General features: G+C 35.0%; 1 protein-coding gene across 4 annotated transcripts in view; it reads left to right on the top strand.

Moving 5' to 3' along the window:
• Window positions 1-18057, top strand: part of RYR2 (ryanodine receptor 2) — a 394356-nt gene that overhangs the window by 240277 nt on the left and 136022 nt on the right. For all 4 annotated transcript variants that reach the window (XM_064648733.1, XM_064648734.1, XM_064648732.1 and 1 more), the window contains 5 exons: window positions 7755-7902; window positions 9418-9626; window positions 11497-11671; window positions 16585-16793; window positions 17673-18025. In XM_064648733.1, the coding sequence (XP_064504803.1) occupies window positions 7755-7902; window positions 9418-9626; window positions 11497-11671; window positions 16585-16793; window positions 17673-18025 (1094 nt within the window). The remainder of the gene's footprint in view (window positions 1-7754; window positions 7903-9417; window positions 9627-11496; window positions 11672-16584; window positions 16794-17672; window positions 18026-18057) is intronic.

Raw genomic sequence — 18057 nt, 5'->3', positions numbered from 1 at the left:
TATTAAGTAGGAAAGGCAGTTAAATAATGATGTCAAAGACTTTTCCGAGTTTTACTGGATTGGGAATGATAAGTAAAAAATGGACTGAGAGTGGGTGGCAATGAAAAAGTTTTCGTTTACATCTACACAACATGTTTATTATACACTGTCTTTATATATGTTTTGGTGTGCCTTTTGATGTAGAAGGCCCTGCATTTGAAGAGGTGTGATGTGATAGTAATAAATCATTAGTCTTATTATGGTTGCCAAAAGGCAGTGGAGTTGCTCCAGACCACAAACTTGGTTAAATAAAACCCAACAAAACCCCCCAAAAACCACTGATCAGACAAATCTAGTATGGGATATAACCTAAAATTAAACACTTCAGCGTAATGTCGGAAGAATGATGAAGTCTGTCTTATGTTTCTCAGTGCTGTGCCTTGGGAAAGAGACTCAACTTACCGCTGAATCTAAAATGTGGCCCTGTGAAGTAGCAATTTTGAGGCTCACAGGGAAGGAAAAAGGAGGACTCTGTGATCTACTCACTGAACAGCTCTCTGTATTTTATCTAGTGACTCTTAAAATACTGTCCTGAGGGGCAACCTTGAAACTCTAGCCTTGCCTAGACTCTCTTCCTAATTAATGCCCTTGTTGCTAGATGACAGAATTCAACGTGAAAATTAAATCTGTGCTCACTTACTACAATTTATAGTCTAGTGTGAGAAAACTCATGGAAAATAGAGGTATAGTTTCAAACCCCTTAGTCTTGTAATTACTGAATGGTGCATTACCCATTTTTCAAGAGTTTTTTAAAAATTGACCCCATATCCTCAGAAGTATCTGACTGGACAAATAGGAGTTAGGTATCTAAATCCATTTTGGTGGCCAAGGACAAGCTGTTTTATAAAAAGATTATTGGAATGGGATTCCCTACTTAAATTTTTGGAAATTTTTTAAGCAGTCAGTGTGAATCAAGCCCTGACTTTGACTACCAGATCAAAGGCTCTGAAAGAGCCTTAGACAAATGCTTGTGCTCTAAATCTTGATTGGGCTTAGGTATGTGTGATAAATATTGTACCGTTCTTCCTTACGAAGACAAAGACTGTTATGGGCATGCAGAGAAGAGCCTGGAGTATTTAAAAGTTAAAAGCTTAAGTGCCTATGAAGCTGATCACATTGGGAATTGGAAAGCCACTTAGTTGGGATTTTGCAGTATTGAGTGCTTGTGCTTTAAACATCCAAGTATTTTTTTGTGTCTGATTCATCCAAACTGACTGAAAACTTTTGTGTGCTGGGTGGGGAACTGTAGCGGTGCAGTGAACAGCGTCATAATTAGGCTTTCAATAGAGTATGATTGTTGGAGGTGAGCAAGAGCTCAGAAATATTTGTGGCCTTCAGGAAGATCTGCAAGATCAACAGTGTACTTTGCTCCCTTTTTCTTGGCAGAAAAATTACATTAGTCTCATGTATGATTAAACAGGTAGATGATGGCCTTGAAAGCTTTGACACCAATAGTGTGTCCTGCAGAAGCTGCCATTCTTGAGTGGCAATGTTGATTTCATCTTAATGCCATAATTTTCTCTTCTCAAATAATTATCTTCTCTAGAAAAGACAGACAGCTGAGTTCTAGGAGTGCTTACAATGTGCAGATAGCAAATACCATTTATTAAAATTTGTAAGAAGAGAACAGAATAACAAGACTCCTTTCTGGGTGCAGTGCAGAGATGTTTCTCATTTAGCTGACATACATATCACATGGCAATCTGGTAGCTGTTGTCCACGCTGCTATGTGCTTCTGCTTGGCTCCAGTGGGTTTATTTCATGGGCTACATTTTTTTATCCCATCATATTACTGTGACATGTTACAGTACTGGAATAAAGTGACATGATGTTATGCTGTATAATACTATAACAGATCTTACAGAGCTATGAAATAGTTTCCTAAGGGAAAGAAGCTTACAGATGTTTGAAAGTAGATGAACTAATCACTGGGAAGCATGTTATGAACAGCAATCCTGCTGTGGCTGTAGGGTGAATTAGATAATCTAGTAGGTCTGTTCCGTATGAGTGCCTCATCATTTTGGAATTACATAAAATGAAAAAATTAAAGGGATAGTGTCAAGTAGTTCATGTATAAACCATTTCTTTCCTTTAAACAGTATTGGAGAAAATACCTTCCTACTTCCAGATTTTTTTCTTCTTCTAAATTCGCCACTGCTTGTCAGGATTTTTTCTTAAGAAGACATAAGAACTGTTCTTTGTGCATGACTATATACAGTATTTTTGTTCTGCTGCTGCAGAGCCAGCCAGCCAGCCAGGAGAGGGAGCACAAGTTAGCTAATAAATCCTGTTCCCAGAACTGTCCTGACAGCTGTGATGGCAATGATCACTAACAAGTAAGTACTTTTTAGTAGTACAGACTTGCAGTAAATTATTGCTCCATGAAAGGAGCAAAAGGAACAAAACAGGTAGGAAAAAATTTTTCTGCTTAAAAGAACATCTAAAAATAGCGAGGGTAAGTGGAAAAACAAGTCCCTTTAAGGGAGAACATGATTACCTGCAAGTTAGTGGTCTTGGAACTGGGGAAATGGTAGATGTCCTAGGACATATACAGAAGCCAGATCCAGGCAAAGGAGCAATATGTGTAAGTGAATTAAAATAATTGCATTTGTGCTATGGGAGAGGGCTTTTTTTCTTTAAAAATGCCATGGATTTTGACATTAAGTCCTATCATGATTACCTGTGTGTTTTGTTTGGTTACTTTTAATGAATTTTTCATAACAAGCTGATGGAAAAATAGCATGAAAGTGTAGAAGGATGTATTTATGACTAAATCTTCACAAATATTTTCCATCAAGTCTAATGGAAAATATTCAGAACTCACATAAGTTTATCCATGCACTTACAGTATTTGTTGATGTTCATAAAATTGTGGTGTTATATATACAGGAGAATCCCAACTTCCATATAAATAAGGAAAAGACAGAAAGGGAGAGAAAAGAGTCAAGTTTAGAGACCAGAAAGCAAATGAAAATAATTTCAAGTACATTACCTACACCCTCTCTCCTCCTGAATACGTGATTTCTAGGTCTCCACACTGTGGGGATCATAGCCAAAGATTCTTTCAAATTTTGCTTATATACATTGTCATGCTTAGTCAAAAGTTATCTTGCTTTTTCTTTATGTTGCATTGTGTTGTGGCTGAAGAAGCTAACAATCAGAAACCCCATTTATATTGATGCCAAAAAACCTCGGAATGAAAGAACAGCTCAGAGGCTTTGCATCTTTAACCAGCAAGGTATTAGTTTATTGCAATGTTGGGAGCAAGGTGTTTTGCACCACACAAAACTTGCTCAGCTGGAAAGTGCAGAAACAAGCCATTTTATACACTTTAGATACACAGTTACACCTTGTAACATACATATTAAAAAGTAGACTGGTCTCTGGGTGGAAACTTTCCAGAATTTTCCTTGGCACATGCATATTCTTTACTAGGGTGGTTGCCTACTCGAGCCTTCATCCCCTGGTGGTCGCCACGCTTGTCTTCATCCAGGTGAATTTTTCACTTTCTTTGTTAGGTGACCTAGATTCCTCAAGCTTGCAAAATCCTGGCTCTGCCCCCCCTGTTTACTTAAAACATCTGGTTTACCTGATTTATTACCTTGTGGTCCATTCCCTAGTGTTGAGACTTTGGTCCAGTAAACAGAATAGAACAAGACATTAACCAGTATTCCTACAATGTTCTTCTAGTGAGGCAGGCAGAACAGATGTCATAGAATCATAGAATCATGGAATCAGCTGGGTTGAAAAGGACCTCCAAGATCATCAAGTCCAACCTTGATCCACTGCTACCGTGGTTACTGGACCGTGGCACTAATTTTTAAGCAATTACCTTCTCCTGGCTCAGCAGGGCAGGGTGTACCAGCATTAACTCTCTTAGTGCCTTTCTGCCATCAATATTGACAAAAAAAGTATCAAAAATCTCACAGCTTTAACAATTGTTTATAAAAATCAGCAACATAAAAAGTTCCACTGTGTGAAGAACATCTTAAAAAAGATGCTCTGCACTTCCTGTTCCACAACATTTAGTACTGTCAAGCAATTATCAAATCTCACTTCTCTTTGGCCTAAATGCAAGATGGTTTGGTCTTTATGTCAGGATCTTATTTTTTTTTAGATTTATAGAAAGTATATGACCACCATTTGATCGGGAGTTGGTCTCCTCAGCCTGCCTAGGGCTGTTGTGAGGTATCTATCGTATTGGTTAGGTTTGGTCAATAGAAAAAGCAGACACACCCACACCCACCCACCCACCCACACACACACACAGTTGAGACAAGAGTACAACCTTATTACACACGCTGCATCTATTAATAGGCTCTTCTCTTAAAGCTGCTCGTAGAATTTCACTATGGTTTTCTACAATGCTGTAGATGGTATGGCCATTCCTCTTGTTTCACTCTTGCTGTTAAGTGATGTCTGTCTATGCAAGTTCCAAGACGAGTTGTTAGTTCCAGTGCACTGGACCAGTTACCTACATGTCACATACTCACTGAATGAATAAATGCAGTTTGTATCTCTTGGCTCCCTGTGTGTTTCCTTGGAATTATTTTGCATCAGTGTTCTTTACCTGTCATGGAAGTTTTAAAAGACATAGTGATATTTTTTGATGTGTGTGTTTAGGTATTTTTTTCTGTATTTCTTTTCTATTACTTTTAAGAGCTATATTCAGGTAGTGCCAATTGTTGACCAATTATTGGCTATTTAAAATCTTTTAAAATGTATACAAATAAATGTATATCTTATTTGTAATAGTTATTTGTCTATCACTTGCTGTATATAGCAGAATCTGTAGTGTAACTGTATAAAGTAATACTGATTTTTCCTGGTCAGCGCTACATCATTTAACATTATTAGTTCCTTCCACTTATGATCAGGGCACATTCTGCCAGGCATTCCAACTTTTCATGGTTGCAATGCTTTCTTTTACCTAAGTAAAGTAAATTAAATTCTAAATTATTAATGGATGTTTGTAACATCAAATGAAGACAAAGCTGTGTAATAAAATGGATAGGCTTTTTTCCTTTTTTTTTTTTTTTCTTGTGATATGGGAGAATATGAATTCAAAACAAAAGAATTACATGAATGTCATGTGTGTGACCCAGATCAAGCCATTTGTCTGTGAACAAGTAGTTGCCAGACAAACTCTATACAGAACAGTCTTCTGATGAAGCATTAGACTGTCAAATCTGGAAAATACTGACAAAAAATTAAAAGCTTTTGCTGAATTTTTCTTCTTTTAACAGTCTACAATAACTTCTCTGTATTTAATAGGAAATTCAGTCTAATAGAATTCAGTCTATATACCAATTGGAAGCATACTCAATAAAAATTAGCACTCTTAGCTAATCAGTTTTCTTGTTGACTTGATTGTGAGTGTGCAAAGCTCAATCACTGTACAGGATCATTCTCTTGATTAGCTACACTTAAACTACACTAAAATGTAGAAGGTCATTAGTACAAAAATTTATGATGAGTATAACAATAACAGTTCTTAATTCATCAATAAGTAACACAGTCAAAATTTAGATGGACATGTAATAGGAAAAAGAAGAACAAAATTATGAAAAGAAAAATCCCTTCTCACAATCAAATGTAAAGAAGTAGCCACAGTCTTGAATGGGTGACAAAGGTCACAATATTAAATAAAATTAAACCCAAGGGGGAAAAAATTCTGTAGAATCAAGTTGGTTTAATACATAAGATTTCTTTATTCCTTTTGGCTTTTTATTCACCTCACTCTCATTTTTGTGCTTAGGCATTTTTAAAAGCACTTATACTATATTTCATTATGATACATTGTTATCAGCTGATTGCTGTATGTTAATGTGTGTTAAAGGTTGCTATGGCAACTACCAATGCATTAGTGTAACTGTATATTATGGGTAAGAAATTACAGAATTTTTGTTCCAAACTTCCGTTTTATATTTTTAAAGACAGTAAAAGTTGGTAATATCTTTGGGACAGATAGTGTTTCAGAGGAAACGAGTTTTCTTTTTATGTCCTTTCCAAGACAAATAATTAAACCATAGTGTTTAATCTCAGATGCTACTGTGAATATTCTTATATCAAATAATAATTCCTTAAAAATTTAATTCAACATTTGATTCATTCTGGATGCAGCCCTTACCTGCATCTACCAAATTAAATACTGGAAAAAGTTATGAATATGAACTGAAGTGTTTGGAATGAGTATGAAAAGTAGATCCCTCAAATGGTCTTGGTGTTTGCTTTGTCACTCTCCTTTCCACTGAATATAACTAGAGCTGATATGTTCTTGATTTGTGTCCCCAGTAATGCATTATCTTTATCTTTTTGTTAGCCTTTTTAGGATATAGGTAATGCTTGTCCCTTCATATTTCTTCTCCTAGAGGGATCACTTGTTGGACCAGATTTCATCAAGCACTGGTTTATAACTGCTCTTTTAATAGTGGGTTACCATAACAAGACAAAAGGCAGATAGCCTTGCATCTAAGCATTTAGAGATGCCTGCAAATGTTTGCCAGAATGGATGTACCGTTCCTTTTCTGCCTGCAAAGAGAGAATGAAAACTACATATATTCCTAAAACTAGAACTGTAATGCTATAAAAGAAGAAAGATACTTTCATTGTAGGTGCTGTTTTCTAAAATAATAGGCACTATATTTGCACTTCTTATTAAATCTTACCAATCATAAAAACCTCTCAGTATTATTGGTATTGTTGTACTCAAGACAACAAACAGCAATATTTTTTTTGTATGTCTGGCCTGTAATTTTTTTTATAGTAAGATTTTAGGAAGAACATGGAGAGTTCTTAGCATGGTTTCTCTGACTGCCAAAAAAGTCTGACAGGATGTGAGAAGAAAATATAGACAAGAAAACAGTTCTATTAGTCACTAAAAATTATGTTTCTCATATAAATATTTCAGTTAAATACTGCTTTCAAATGAGATAATTTTTGCAGTAGAGGAAAACTTTATCAATATTGTGTCAATAAACCTAAAATACGAAGATTAAACCTTACCAATACATTCATTTTAGGTGCAGGAGAGGTTAGTTTAATTATCTATTACAAAAATTCTACACATGAAGCACATCAACCATATTCTTGCAAGACCCTTTATTTTGGAAAAATACATGTTTTAAGCATTTGACATAGTAAGACATATTTTTTTATCTGTTTTATTATTTATTAGTGTTGCATGTATTTATTATTTTTTATTAGTAGTATTTTTTTTTTGTTTTAATCATGTTTATTATTTGGGTATTTTATGTATCTTGTTAAGTGTTAAAATAATTAAAAAACCCTCAAACCTGTATATTTGAGGTAGAGAAATATCTCTGAATTTTAATTATGTACTAGCTTATTGTTATGGTATCTGCTTCATAAACAGCGTTCAAAATATAATCCTTTGACTCTTCTGTCAACCTCTTCACATCTATCCTTGTTTTTGTGGTTTATATTGTTACTTTATTAAATAAATTTGATAGAAAATAGCAGCAGGTATAAGCCACACAGTTTTGTTTATTTGTGTGTTACTTTCTTTTTTAGTGAATTTAGTGGGTTTTACTACTTTCTAGACTATTTGGCTTCTTTGAATCCTTGCTATACTTGCAGTTCCATGTTTCAGTTGGTATAAATAGTAATTTTTATACTGCTATACTAGCATAATCTTGTCTTTAAGACAAAAATGCAATTTCTGAAATTGAATTGATTTTTCATGCTGTATGCAGGATGTGAAGAATAGAAGAAACCCTCGCCTTGTACCATATGCTCTTTTGGATGATCGAACAAAGAAGTCAAACAAAGACAGTCTTCGGGAAGCAGTCCGCACCCTTCTAGGTTACGGTTACAATCTGGAAGCTCCCGATCAAGACCATGGTAATTAATTTTGGGGTTTTTTTCTTCTCAAAACCAAAAAGGATTAGAATATTTCACTCCACTACTGAATTTGTTGGTTCAATAAAACATTTTGAACAGGTGTCTCCAAATCTAAAAGGTGCTTTTCTTAATTTTCTGTTGTTTGTATTTCCCTTAGATTTTAGTTTCCTTGGGAATAAAGTGCTGGAAAATGCTATTTTTTCCTTACAATGCAGAGGTCATTGATCTGGTTCTTTGAATGGAGTTACTAATTAAATGCGAAGAACGCAAGTGCAATACTTGAATCTGAAAGATGTGATCAATGCTGTTGCAAAATTGCCAGAGGAAAGGAACTGCAGAACAGTGTCCCACAAACTGATCTGTCTTGAGCAAAGACTGGAACTGCATTCATCAGAAGATTTTTATACTCATTTTGAGGAGTTAGATTTTGCAGTTTATAAGTCTCTCAAGTTTTTGAGATGCATAAAACGTGATAGGGATCTTCTTTCATCAGCAGAAATCCATGCAGTTATTAAAGGGTTTAGAGCCCTCTAGTGGTGTTCTGCATCTCCAATCATTAATTTTTATTTAAACTTAATTTTACAAAGCTCTCTAGTGTCAGGGTTTATGCTTTATTATTATTCCTTGCTGGGTTCCCACAGCAGCTGTATTTTTGGGATTGCTTAGAATCTGGAAAGCATTATGTTACTTAGATTTTAAAAAGAAAACAAATTCTCAGTTATCATGCTTTGTGATGCTACATCTGTATAGTTGAGGTACTGAGGGTCTTCAAAAATATTTTTAATTTTGTCAACTATCAAAGAGAACATTTTATGGATAAAGAATTATGTGGCGGAGAGTTCAGAGTTGCTTACAGGAAACAATGAGCCTCACCCAGGTCAGGCATAGTGGCATCAGAAGTGATAATAAATTCTGAGGGATATGATTTTATAGGCTATTCTAGATGATATTGGAAATGTGGACCTTGATGTGGCTGAGAAAACAGAAGAGAAAGCGAGAGGTTCTTAGCATGGTCTAATAAAAAGGTGCGGGTAGGTGCAGACACATTTGGTCTTAAAACAAATTCAAGAAAAAGAGGAGTTATGGTGATTAGACTGGAATGCTGACCTTTCAGAGGTCGCACAGGATTTAGTACATTGCAAATTTGTGGAAAGAGATCCTTGCCTTTCGCATTCTTTTTCCTAATCTGAGAAAAAGAATCAGAGTGATTCCTGAGTCATGTGATTTGTAGCTACACTCAGATTCCTAAATTCTCTTCCCTCCCTCACCCCTGGTGAATTTACAAGTGTAGGGTTATTTCACAGAGGTACTTAAGCATGCTGATTCCCCAGAATGGGAAAGGACACTTTCTCCATATGGCTGTTCTGCAAGCACATTCTTCTTTACATGCCTATGCTTAAAGGTGTTCCTTTACCTTTTCCTTTCACTGTCTTAATTTTTGTCAGTAGTTTAACACAGTACTTTCTGTATTGGTTGTTTTTTTTTTCCTTATTTTTATATTTTTAAACCTTACAGCAGTGAGACTGGACATCTGCAGTGGGATAATGGAAAAGTTCAGGATCTTCCGCACAGAAAAGACTTATGCAGTGAAGGCTGGGAAGTGGTACTTTGAGTTTGAGGCGGTTACTGCAGGAGACATGAGAGTTGGCTGGACCAGGCCAGGTTGTCTGCCAGATCAGGAGCTTGGCTCAGATGAAGAAGCTTTTGTTTTTGATGGCTTTAAGGTTTGTATGTGTTTATCTGCAATAATAAGTGATTGCAAAACTTTTAATTTTTGCATCTAATTCCATGTATCATCGCCTCAACTTAATTGCCTTCTCATCTTTCATTGATGTTTTATGAAATTATTTCTCTCTGTCTTTGAGGGCCTAGATGGAATAAGGAGGATCAGTGTCACCTGAAAAATTAATTAACAGGATTTGACATTTCTATAATTTTTTTTCACAGTTTCACAGTATTTGTACAGTATATATAAAGAATTGAAAATCAAAGTGACTTAAATTCAAAATACTGGCAGAGCTGTAATTAGCTATGAATCATTTCTTTAAGGTTTTACTCTGTTGTTCTCTTGATAAGAAGTACCATTAGGGAATAAATATAGTTAAGATGATTAACAGTTAGTGTTTGAGGGAAACTTTGATACGAATTTTTTCTTGAAATGTAAGAGTTCCAAAGAATATAGCTACTTTTTTATAGAAATCCTTACAACTTCACTGAAGTATCATAGAACCAGTAAATTTTGCTCAAATTTAACTCTGCATGAAACAATGACAGATTGAAATCAAGTAGTGAAAATATATAGGAAAACAAACTTTTATATGTTACTGATTGTCATCAGAATAGGTTAAATGACTCAGAAAAACTTTTAGTTTGAAGGCAAGTGCAACTGCTATCGAAACCTTAATTATTATTAAGGCTATTGTCAAAGTATTTCTTGTATCTGGTATTGGAATTAATTGACTTTATTACTATTATAATATGTAACAGAAATCAACAGTATTCCTGGCTGTTCCCAGTTAGATAAAGCTCTCAAGATGTATTTTATTTATGTGGTGGGAATTTATTTTTTCCACTCTCGTGTTGCATGAGAAAATGCCTTGAAAAGAGAACTGAAAAGTTGTTTTTGTAAAATATCTGACTGGCTTAAATAAACTATTCAAATTCTGTATATTTACTGGAATAGCTGTGTTGTAGTTTGACTTCTTAATCTTAGGTTTTGATCTTTAGGTCTCAATCCACAGAACTATTTTGTTGTCTTTGATTTTAATGGGTTCTTTTCTTGATTGGAGAAAAAATTTTGATCTTCAGGATGCCCAGAAAAGTTCATTTGTTTTGTATGATTTTCAGGATGAATACAGATGATAAAAATCTGCTTGCGATGGAATATATGAATAGAAAACCTATTTGTTATTAACACGGGGTTTTTTTTGTTTTATGCTTGTTGCAATACTTTTTAATGTATTTGAACTCCAATCCAAGGCTCCATCCAAAGCCTTTGCAGTCATAGGTATCATTAATCATGCCCTCAGCTACTCTGGAATCTATCAGAAACTCAGTGCTTGTCTCATCCACAGGCAATTCTATTCCTTCCAAAATCTGCTATGCTTTAGTCTAAGATTAATTTATTTTACACACCACATTTTTAGAATTATACTCAAAGAAAGAATAAAGTTTGTTTGCAAGTAATGAATTTATAGGTTACTGAAATAAATAAAAGCAATTTCTTAAAAAAGGTTTGTGAAGCAGCTATGTAACATTGTAATAGATATAATATTATTTTAATTATAAGTCTTCCATGAAACTGTAGAAAAATAAGCGATGCTCTTACTTGTTAGTAAAATGTTGAAATAACCATTTCCCCTGTCATCTCTCTTAGCAATGTTTTACAATGCTGATGTGAGGGGTGCTTGCATGAAGTTAATTGTTGGATTTCCATTTTCAGACTCAACTTGGAGAACTCAAAGACATTGTTTTGGAATTATATTCTGTGTTCATTTCAGCGCCATCTTAATTGAGAAGGTTAATTATTAGTTCTACCACTAAAGACGAGAGGAACACCCACATTGTCACTATTATTCTTTTAATTCTTTTCAGGCACAGCGGTGGCACCAAGGTAATGAGCATTTTGGCCGCTCTTGGTTGGCAGGAGATGTTGTTGGATGCATGGTTGACATGAATGAGCACACTATGATGTTCACCTTAAATGGTGAAATCCTGCTTGATGACTCAGGTTCAGAACTTGCATTCAAGGACTTTGAGGTTGGTGATGGTAAGTACTGTAATATATCGTGCTGTTAACTTCCTGTTGCCCAATTTTTGCTCTGACTTTGCTTTAATGTGTTTGTTGTGGTGTGTTTCTTATTCCCTCATCTGCACCCCCTTGCCCCCTCCCATCCCAGGAACTACCCCTTGTCCTTTTCTCTATTTGATTAGTATTAAGCCTTTAGAAAGGAAGTTTACTGGGTGTTAGGATGAGGCAAGACTTTTTCTGCGTGGTGACCTTTGTGGCCATCTTTTGTCATGAGACCTTTTCACTGTTTGACAGGGATGTGTCTGGAATGTCAGATTCATGACCTTATATATTTCATCCTCACTGCAGCAGGTCACTGTATGATATAACAGAATCATAGAATGCATCATAGAATGGTTTGGTTTGGAAGGGACGTTTGAAGATCCTCTAGTCCGCCCGCCCTGCTGTGGGTAGGGACATCAGATTTTATCTAGATGAAGTACTTAAATGTTACCAAATTTCTGTCCAATTAGTGAGAAATCGTGATAGGAAGTTTAAGTCATCTTTAAGGTTTTGTTTTAGCACTGGGAGGAGAAATGACACCTGATCCAGGGTAAAGTCAAGTGATACAAAGCTAGCCTTCAACATTTTTTGCTTAATTCTAAAGCAGCAGATTGAGCTTTGTGTGTTGCTGTAGGTTTCTTGGTGCAGGTTTCAGAGTCCACAAGCAGGTGTTAGTTTGTTATAAAACCATAGCTTATGGCTTTGCCAAAGATGGCAATGATTGTGAGGGTATGTTGGGTGCCAGATTGATTCTATACCAAAGAAGCATTTTTGTTTATAAATTTAATTATATACTTGTTTGCAAATAGATAGAGAAAAGGGTAAGAAATTGCATTAATTTAGTTCACTGCCTAAAACGTTTGAAATATCATAGCGTAAAAGAATATTTTAAGCTTTAATCTTTCCCTTTTATTTGTTGCAGGTACATATATTCTGCCATATATATTTTACATATTTTAAACAATACAGCTGTAGCTGAGAGATAAAGTTAAATTTTTTGAATAGTAAGAGCTCCAAATGATACTGTTTGGTTACTCATTCCTATTCCCAGGGGAAGTATGAATCTCATACCTATTAATTAGGCAATTCCCTCTTTGAATTTTAACCACTTTAATTTCATCTAGATTTCAGAGTATTTTACTTTCAGGAGTGCTTTGGGAGAATTTTTTTCCTTCTTTTGGCATGCCTTAGGAATTAGAAATATTTTAATTTCCTTTAAAATTACATAATTGCCATCAATTTTCTAGACTTGTGCCTGTTACTTCAGATTTCCTTAGATGCAGCGATAACATGATGAGGGAAAGGGCTTTGTGAATTGGCTTATTGTTAGTGCTATATGCAAAAAAATCATCTTGGTGCCATTAAATTGTAATGGCTTTCCAGTTATTAGGTAGTATAATCCCATTGAAGAGTAAGATTCTGAAAGAAACTGAAATTTTATTAAATTCTGAGGGTAGCCTGTTTGACCACTATTTTGATTTCCAAGTTGATGAAATCACAGTGGTATACTTTTTGTGCTACTTGTTTCTAGCTGCAGGTTCAGACTGAAACAGATCTCTGAGTCTGAAACTGCTAAAGTAGTTCCTGGCTTGACATGAAGCCTGAAGGCTTTGGTAACCTTGTCAAAGACTTAATGTCAGTGTCAAGCCTCTCATATTTTTCACAATATCCTTGTAATTCACATTAAGTTCCTTTATTGTCATGTTTGTGGAAAAGAGCTTGCTCTTTGAAATAAGACATCCTATTTGGTTTTCAAAGGAATGTGCTGATTGACCTCAGATTTAATAACTCCAGAGCCGTATTTGAAAATATTATGGGTATTTAATACACAATTCTTGGGGCGAAGAGGACTCAGGGAGGGAAGGCAACTCTGTGTTTGAGTGTGTATATGCAAACAGACAAATGAAATACACAAAATAAATTACTTTTATTGATCTTAATGATCTTATTGAGCTTTCTCTCTTCTTTTTTTTTTTTATTTTTTTTTTTTGTTAGACTTACTTTAGTTTGGTTTTGGTATTGGCTCTTGCTTAACTGAGACTCTTCTTCAGGTCACTTCTATCAGTGAATCCTGTGCATTTTATGTTGCTGCAGAAAGGGATCTTTAGCTTTAAAAAAAGGTTAGAATTTCTGGTGCAGCCTTACTGTAAATTAGGCCTGTAGTTTTAATTTACTTCGGAATGGTGAAAATGGAGTACGATGCTCTCCCATCTTATTAATAAGGCTCATATGCTGTGTATTAGATTGTGCTACCAATGAGAGGATTGGGATTATGACAGATGAATTTGCTTATGAGATATCATCTCAGTAGTAAAATTGATAAACATAATTGCATCTTATTATGCAATTGTATAAGGGAAATTTTACACTGTAGATATGAACGAGAACACTGTATAAACCAAATTTTGTTTTTTCTACTCACAATCTCCATGAGCATGAACTGTTTGTAGTGTTTGACAGATTGGGTCAGGAGGTTCATGTTGTGTTCTTGAAAGTAGGGAACATTATGAAAAATGCTGCTGTCCTGTGCTTTCGGCACGTGACGGACAGTGCTAGAGGGTTGCTCTTCGCGTGGTAATGTTAAAGTATTTCTTGTTTTGCTATTTCACAAAGTGAAATGAAAGTTTTGTTACATAGCCCAGTTATGTACCTGGAGGTTAAGAGCCAGGTTATGGACAAATAATCTTTTTATGTGGCCTCCAGCATGCAAGGGCTACATGGAATCTGTGAAACATCACATCAGAAATGGCTGGATACCCATTTAGAAATGGGTATTGAAAATTCATTTTTATTCCATAGAAAGACATGTAGCTGCCTTAGCAGCACACTCCCTGTAAGATGATATGCTCTTTCTTTGTCATATACAGAAGAGCCCTAAAACACCTTAATGACAACTGAACCATGGGCAAATCAGTCCAGAATTTCACCAGAGGTGGAATAGTGTTTTCATGATTAGGGCTGGTACTCGTATTTATATTCCATTCATACAGAGCAAGGGTTACTGTACAGTTAAAGTTACTTGCATGAGTTAGCTACATGTACAGTGCCTTCTGAGATCAATGAAATTTGCATTGGTGAGAGAGATTGTCATCTTGATTTCATATTGGCTACATTTACAGGGTTGATGGGAAGTACTAGATTGAGTAAAAACATCGATGAGAGTTTACCTGTGTAGGAGTTTTTTCTGGGTTTCTTTATTTTCTTTCAGGGAACCTTGCAAATGCTCATTTACATTTTGTGTTAGTGTGTAAAATACTTGCTTCACATCTAATAATGAATCTGTCTGAGAGTTCTCTTTTTTTTTTTTTTGAGCCCACAGGAAAACGCACAGGTATAAGTATTACCAGTTTTTGAGTGATGAGCTGAGAATTGTAAAGTTATTTAAAATAGAATTTTGATTTTTGGCTTTACTTAACTTTTGCAACAACTTATGGATTCCTTTAACTTGAGGGAGCCTAGTAAATTCTCCCTACTAGAGCTGCTGGGGTTTACCATGGCATATAGCTCGATATGCAAATCTAATTTTCCTAGTTGTGTGTTGTATAATACAATATTGTTTCATTTAGTGCTGGAAAATACTCTCTATTATTGTTCATCATTGCATTTGCACTGGAGGAATAGACACAAATTTTATTGTCTGTATCAGCTATGTTATCTGAGAAGTTGACGCCTACAAGGCAAGGATTTAAGACCCAAGCTGTGAAGATAATCTGGAATTGAACTTATGACTAATAGAGTATGTCATTAAATATATCATGTCTAACACACATAAATATGACAACCAGTTTTTTATATCTGTAGTAAAATCTTCAGAAAGTGATACTGAAGACTGACCATTTAACTGGTCATTCCTGTAGATGGTGCTATGGAGTTTGCTTTTGTCTCTGAAGAAAACATGTATCATGAATTGATCCTCTGCCCTTTTCCCTTTTTTTTATCTAGGCAGCATAAAGAAAAGAGAGGAACTAAATTGTATTTTTTCCTTTTATCCTTTGATACCTGGTACATTCATATGAATCAGAATCATTGATTAATATTCCTGCCTCGATAAAAAAGAAAACATTTTGTTAGTAACTAGATCAAATGAATCTACAAAGTGATTTGTAGCTGTGGAAATTGACAAACAGGATGAAAAAGAATAGAAGAAATAGAAGATTTTCTTAGGTTTTTTGGACTGGAACTGAGAAAAATACCCCTTTTTTAAAAAAGTGCAAAGAAGTCACAAATGAATTCCCTGTGCTAGTGAAACACTAAGATGCATACAAATGTGAAACTGATTCAAAAGGTAAAACAGAAAACATAACCCCAAACCAAACTACATTATTTCATGAAGCTGAAGTATCATATTGTCAGTTCTCATTATCCAGAGCCACAGTTTTATGAATTTTTAAAATTAATTATTTTTTTTTTAAATCTATGACATGCACTTGGTGCATATTTGTATTTTTTTTTTTACTATTATAGCTGCATGGACAAGCACTATATTACTTTTAAAGTAAGTTTCTCTCAAAATACCATGAATAATGAAATTTTAGGGGGAATATAAAAGTAGTAGGAATAAAATTGGAGTAAAATTGGCAACACTCTACCAGCTTACCTTAACGATTAACCAAGAGCTGACTGTCAGACTCTGTGAGGTAAATTGAGTGTTACATGAAGAGATTCACGACTGTTAGGGGACTTTTCTTTTTCAGAATTATGTTTAAGATACATTACTTGGTGACATGCAAGATGTGATGTGCTACTGATGACTGCTTACATTTATAATCTTCGGTTTTTTGGATTCATTTACTTTTTTTTACCAAATAATTTTTAATTCAGTTATGGAGAAGAGCAGTTCATTGATGTTAATGACATACAACCCATGTGTTCTTTCATCTTGTTTTAAGGATTTCTACCTGTGTGCAGTCTGGGCCCATCTCAAGTGGGAAGAATGAACTTTGGAAAAGATGTCAGCACTCTAAAATATTTCACTATATGTGGCTTACAGGAAGGGTATGAACCCTTTGCTGTTAATACAAACAGAGACATCACCATTTGGCTCAGTAAAAGACTCCCTCAGTTTCTACCAGTGCCCACAAATCATGAACATATTGAGGTTTGTGATCCTATTAAAATGTTTCTAGACACTTGAATATGTTTAATTTATGTTTCTATTTCTGCACTTCTAGACAAGATTTTTAATGTGATATGTTGTCCCTTTTCTGGATGAACCTTGCACCTGATAGAATTTTCTTACCTTCAGTAGAGTTGCAAAGAATGTAATTATTTGGTTGATAGTATTTTTTTCAATGAAATCTGTCATGTGTGTAAACATGAGATTCTCAGAGACAAATTTTACAAGATGTCCTCATTAAGAGCTCGTTTTGCAGTGAAAGCTATGTTTGTAAACAAGTTCCAGAAATTGGGCATTTTTACATAACAGATACCATGTGCACACACTTTGTGATTTTTCCATAGCTAATTGGTTTTGATTTTAATAAATATTTATTAGCCAATTGTGTCAAAACCTATGTCTCAATTAGTTGTGCATCTTGATGGAATGGAATTCATGCCTTGTAAGTTTTCCATTAAATCCTTCTGAAACTGATGAAATAAGAATTCTTTTTCAGCTGTTGTGTATCACAATGTAGTATTTAAGAAACAATTTATGTTTTTGCATATGTGCATGTATGATTTATATTTTTTGGTCTGTGTTGTTCTGGGCAGGGCTGGAATTATGTTGCAAAGAGTTATGAGAAAGGTAATTTCTTTGAGTCTTTTTTTTTTTTTAATTTAACAATGGAATAACATCCACTCTTCATAGTATTTATTTCCCTTCAAAATGGCAGCACGTGATTGCAGTACATTTGATTGTTGACAGCATACTCTTGCAAGGTTTGCAAGTCATGAATGCATATTCTAGAAATATAAATTGAATAGTTACAAAGCAGAAAAAGCATTGGCTTCAACACAACTACATCTTTTTGTCTCATAGGTGACGAGAATTGATGGCACCATAGACAGCTGCCCCTGTCTGAAAGTCACGCAGAAGTCCTTTGGTTCACAGAACAGTAAAACAGATGTCATGTTTTTTCGATTAAGCATGCCCATTGAATGTGCTGAAGTGTTCTCCAGATCAGCTGCAGGAGGGTTACCAGGCTCTGGTCTTTTTGGCCCAAAGAATGACTTGGAGGATTATGATGCTGATTCTGATTTTGAGGTTCTAATGAAAACTGCTCATGGTCATCTAGTTCCTGATCGAACAGAAAGAGAAAAAGATACCACAAAACCAGAGTTAAACAACCATAAAGATTATGTTCAAGAAAAGCCTTCACGTCTTAAACAAAGGTTAGTAGCATATTTGGTGTGCTACTTTTTTT

The sequence above is a fragment of the Pseudopipra pipra genome, chromosome 3 (genome assembly GCF_036250125.1).
Source record: "Pseudopipra pipra isolate bDixPip1 chromosome 3, bDixPip1.hap1, whole genome shotgun sequence".
Classification (NCBI taxonomy): Eukaryota; Metazoa; Chordata; class Aves; order Passeriformes; family Pipridae; genus Pseudopipra; species Pseudopipra pipra.
The sequence above is the reverse complement of the archived record's forward strand: the minus strand, read 5'-3'. Positions and strand labels throughout refer to the sequence as shown.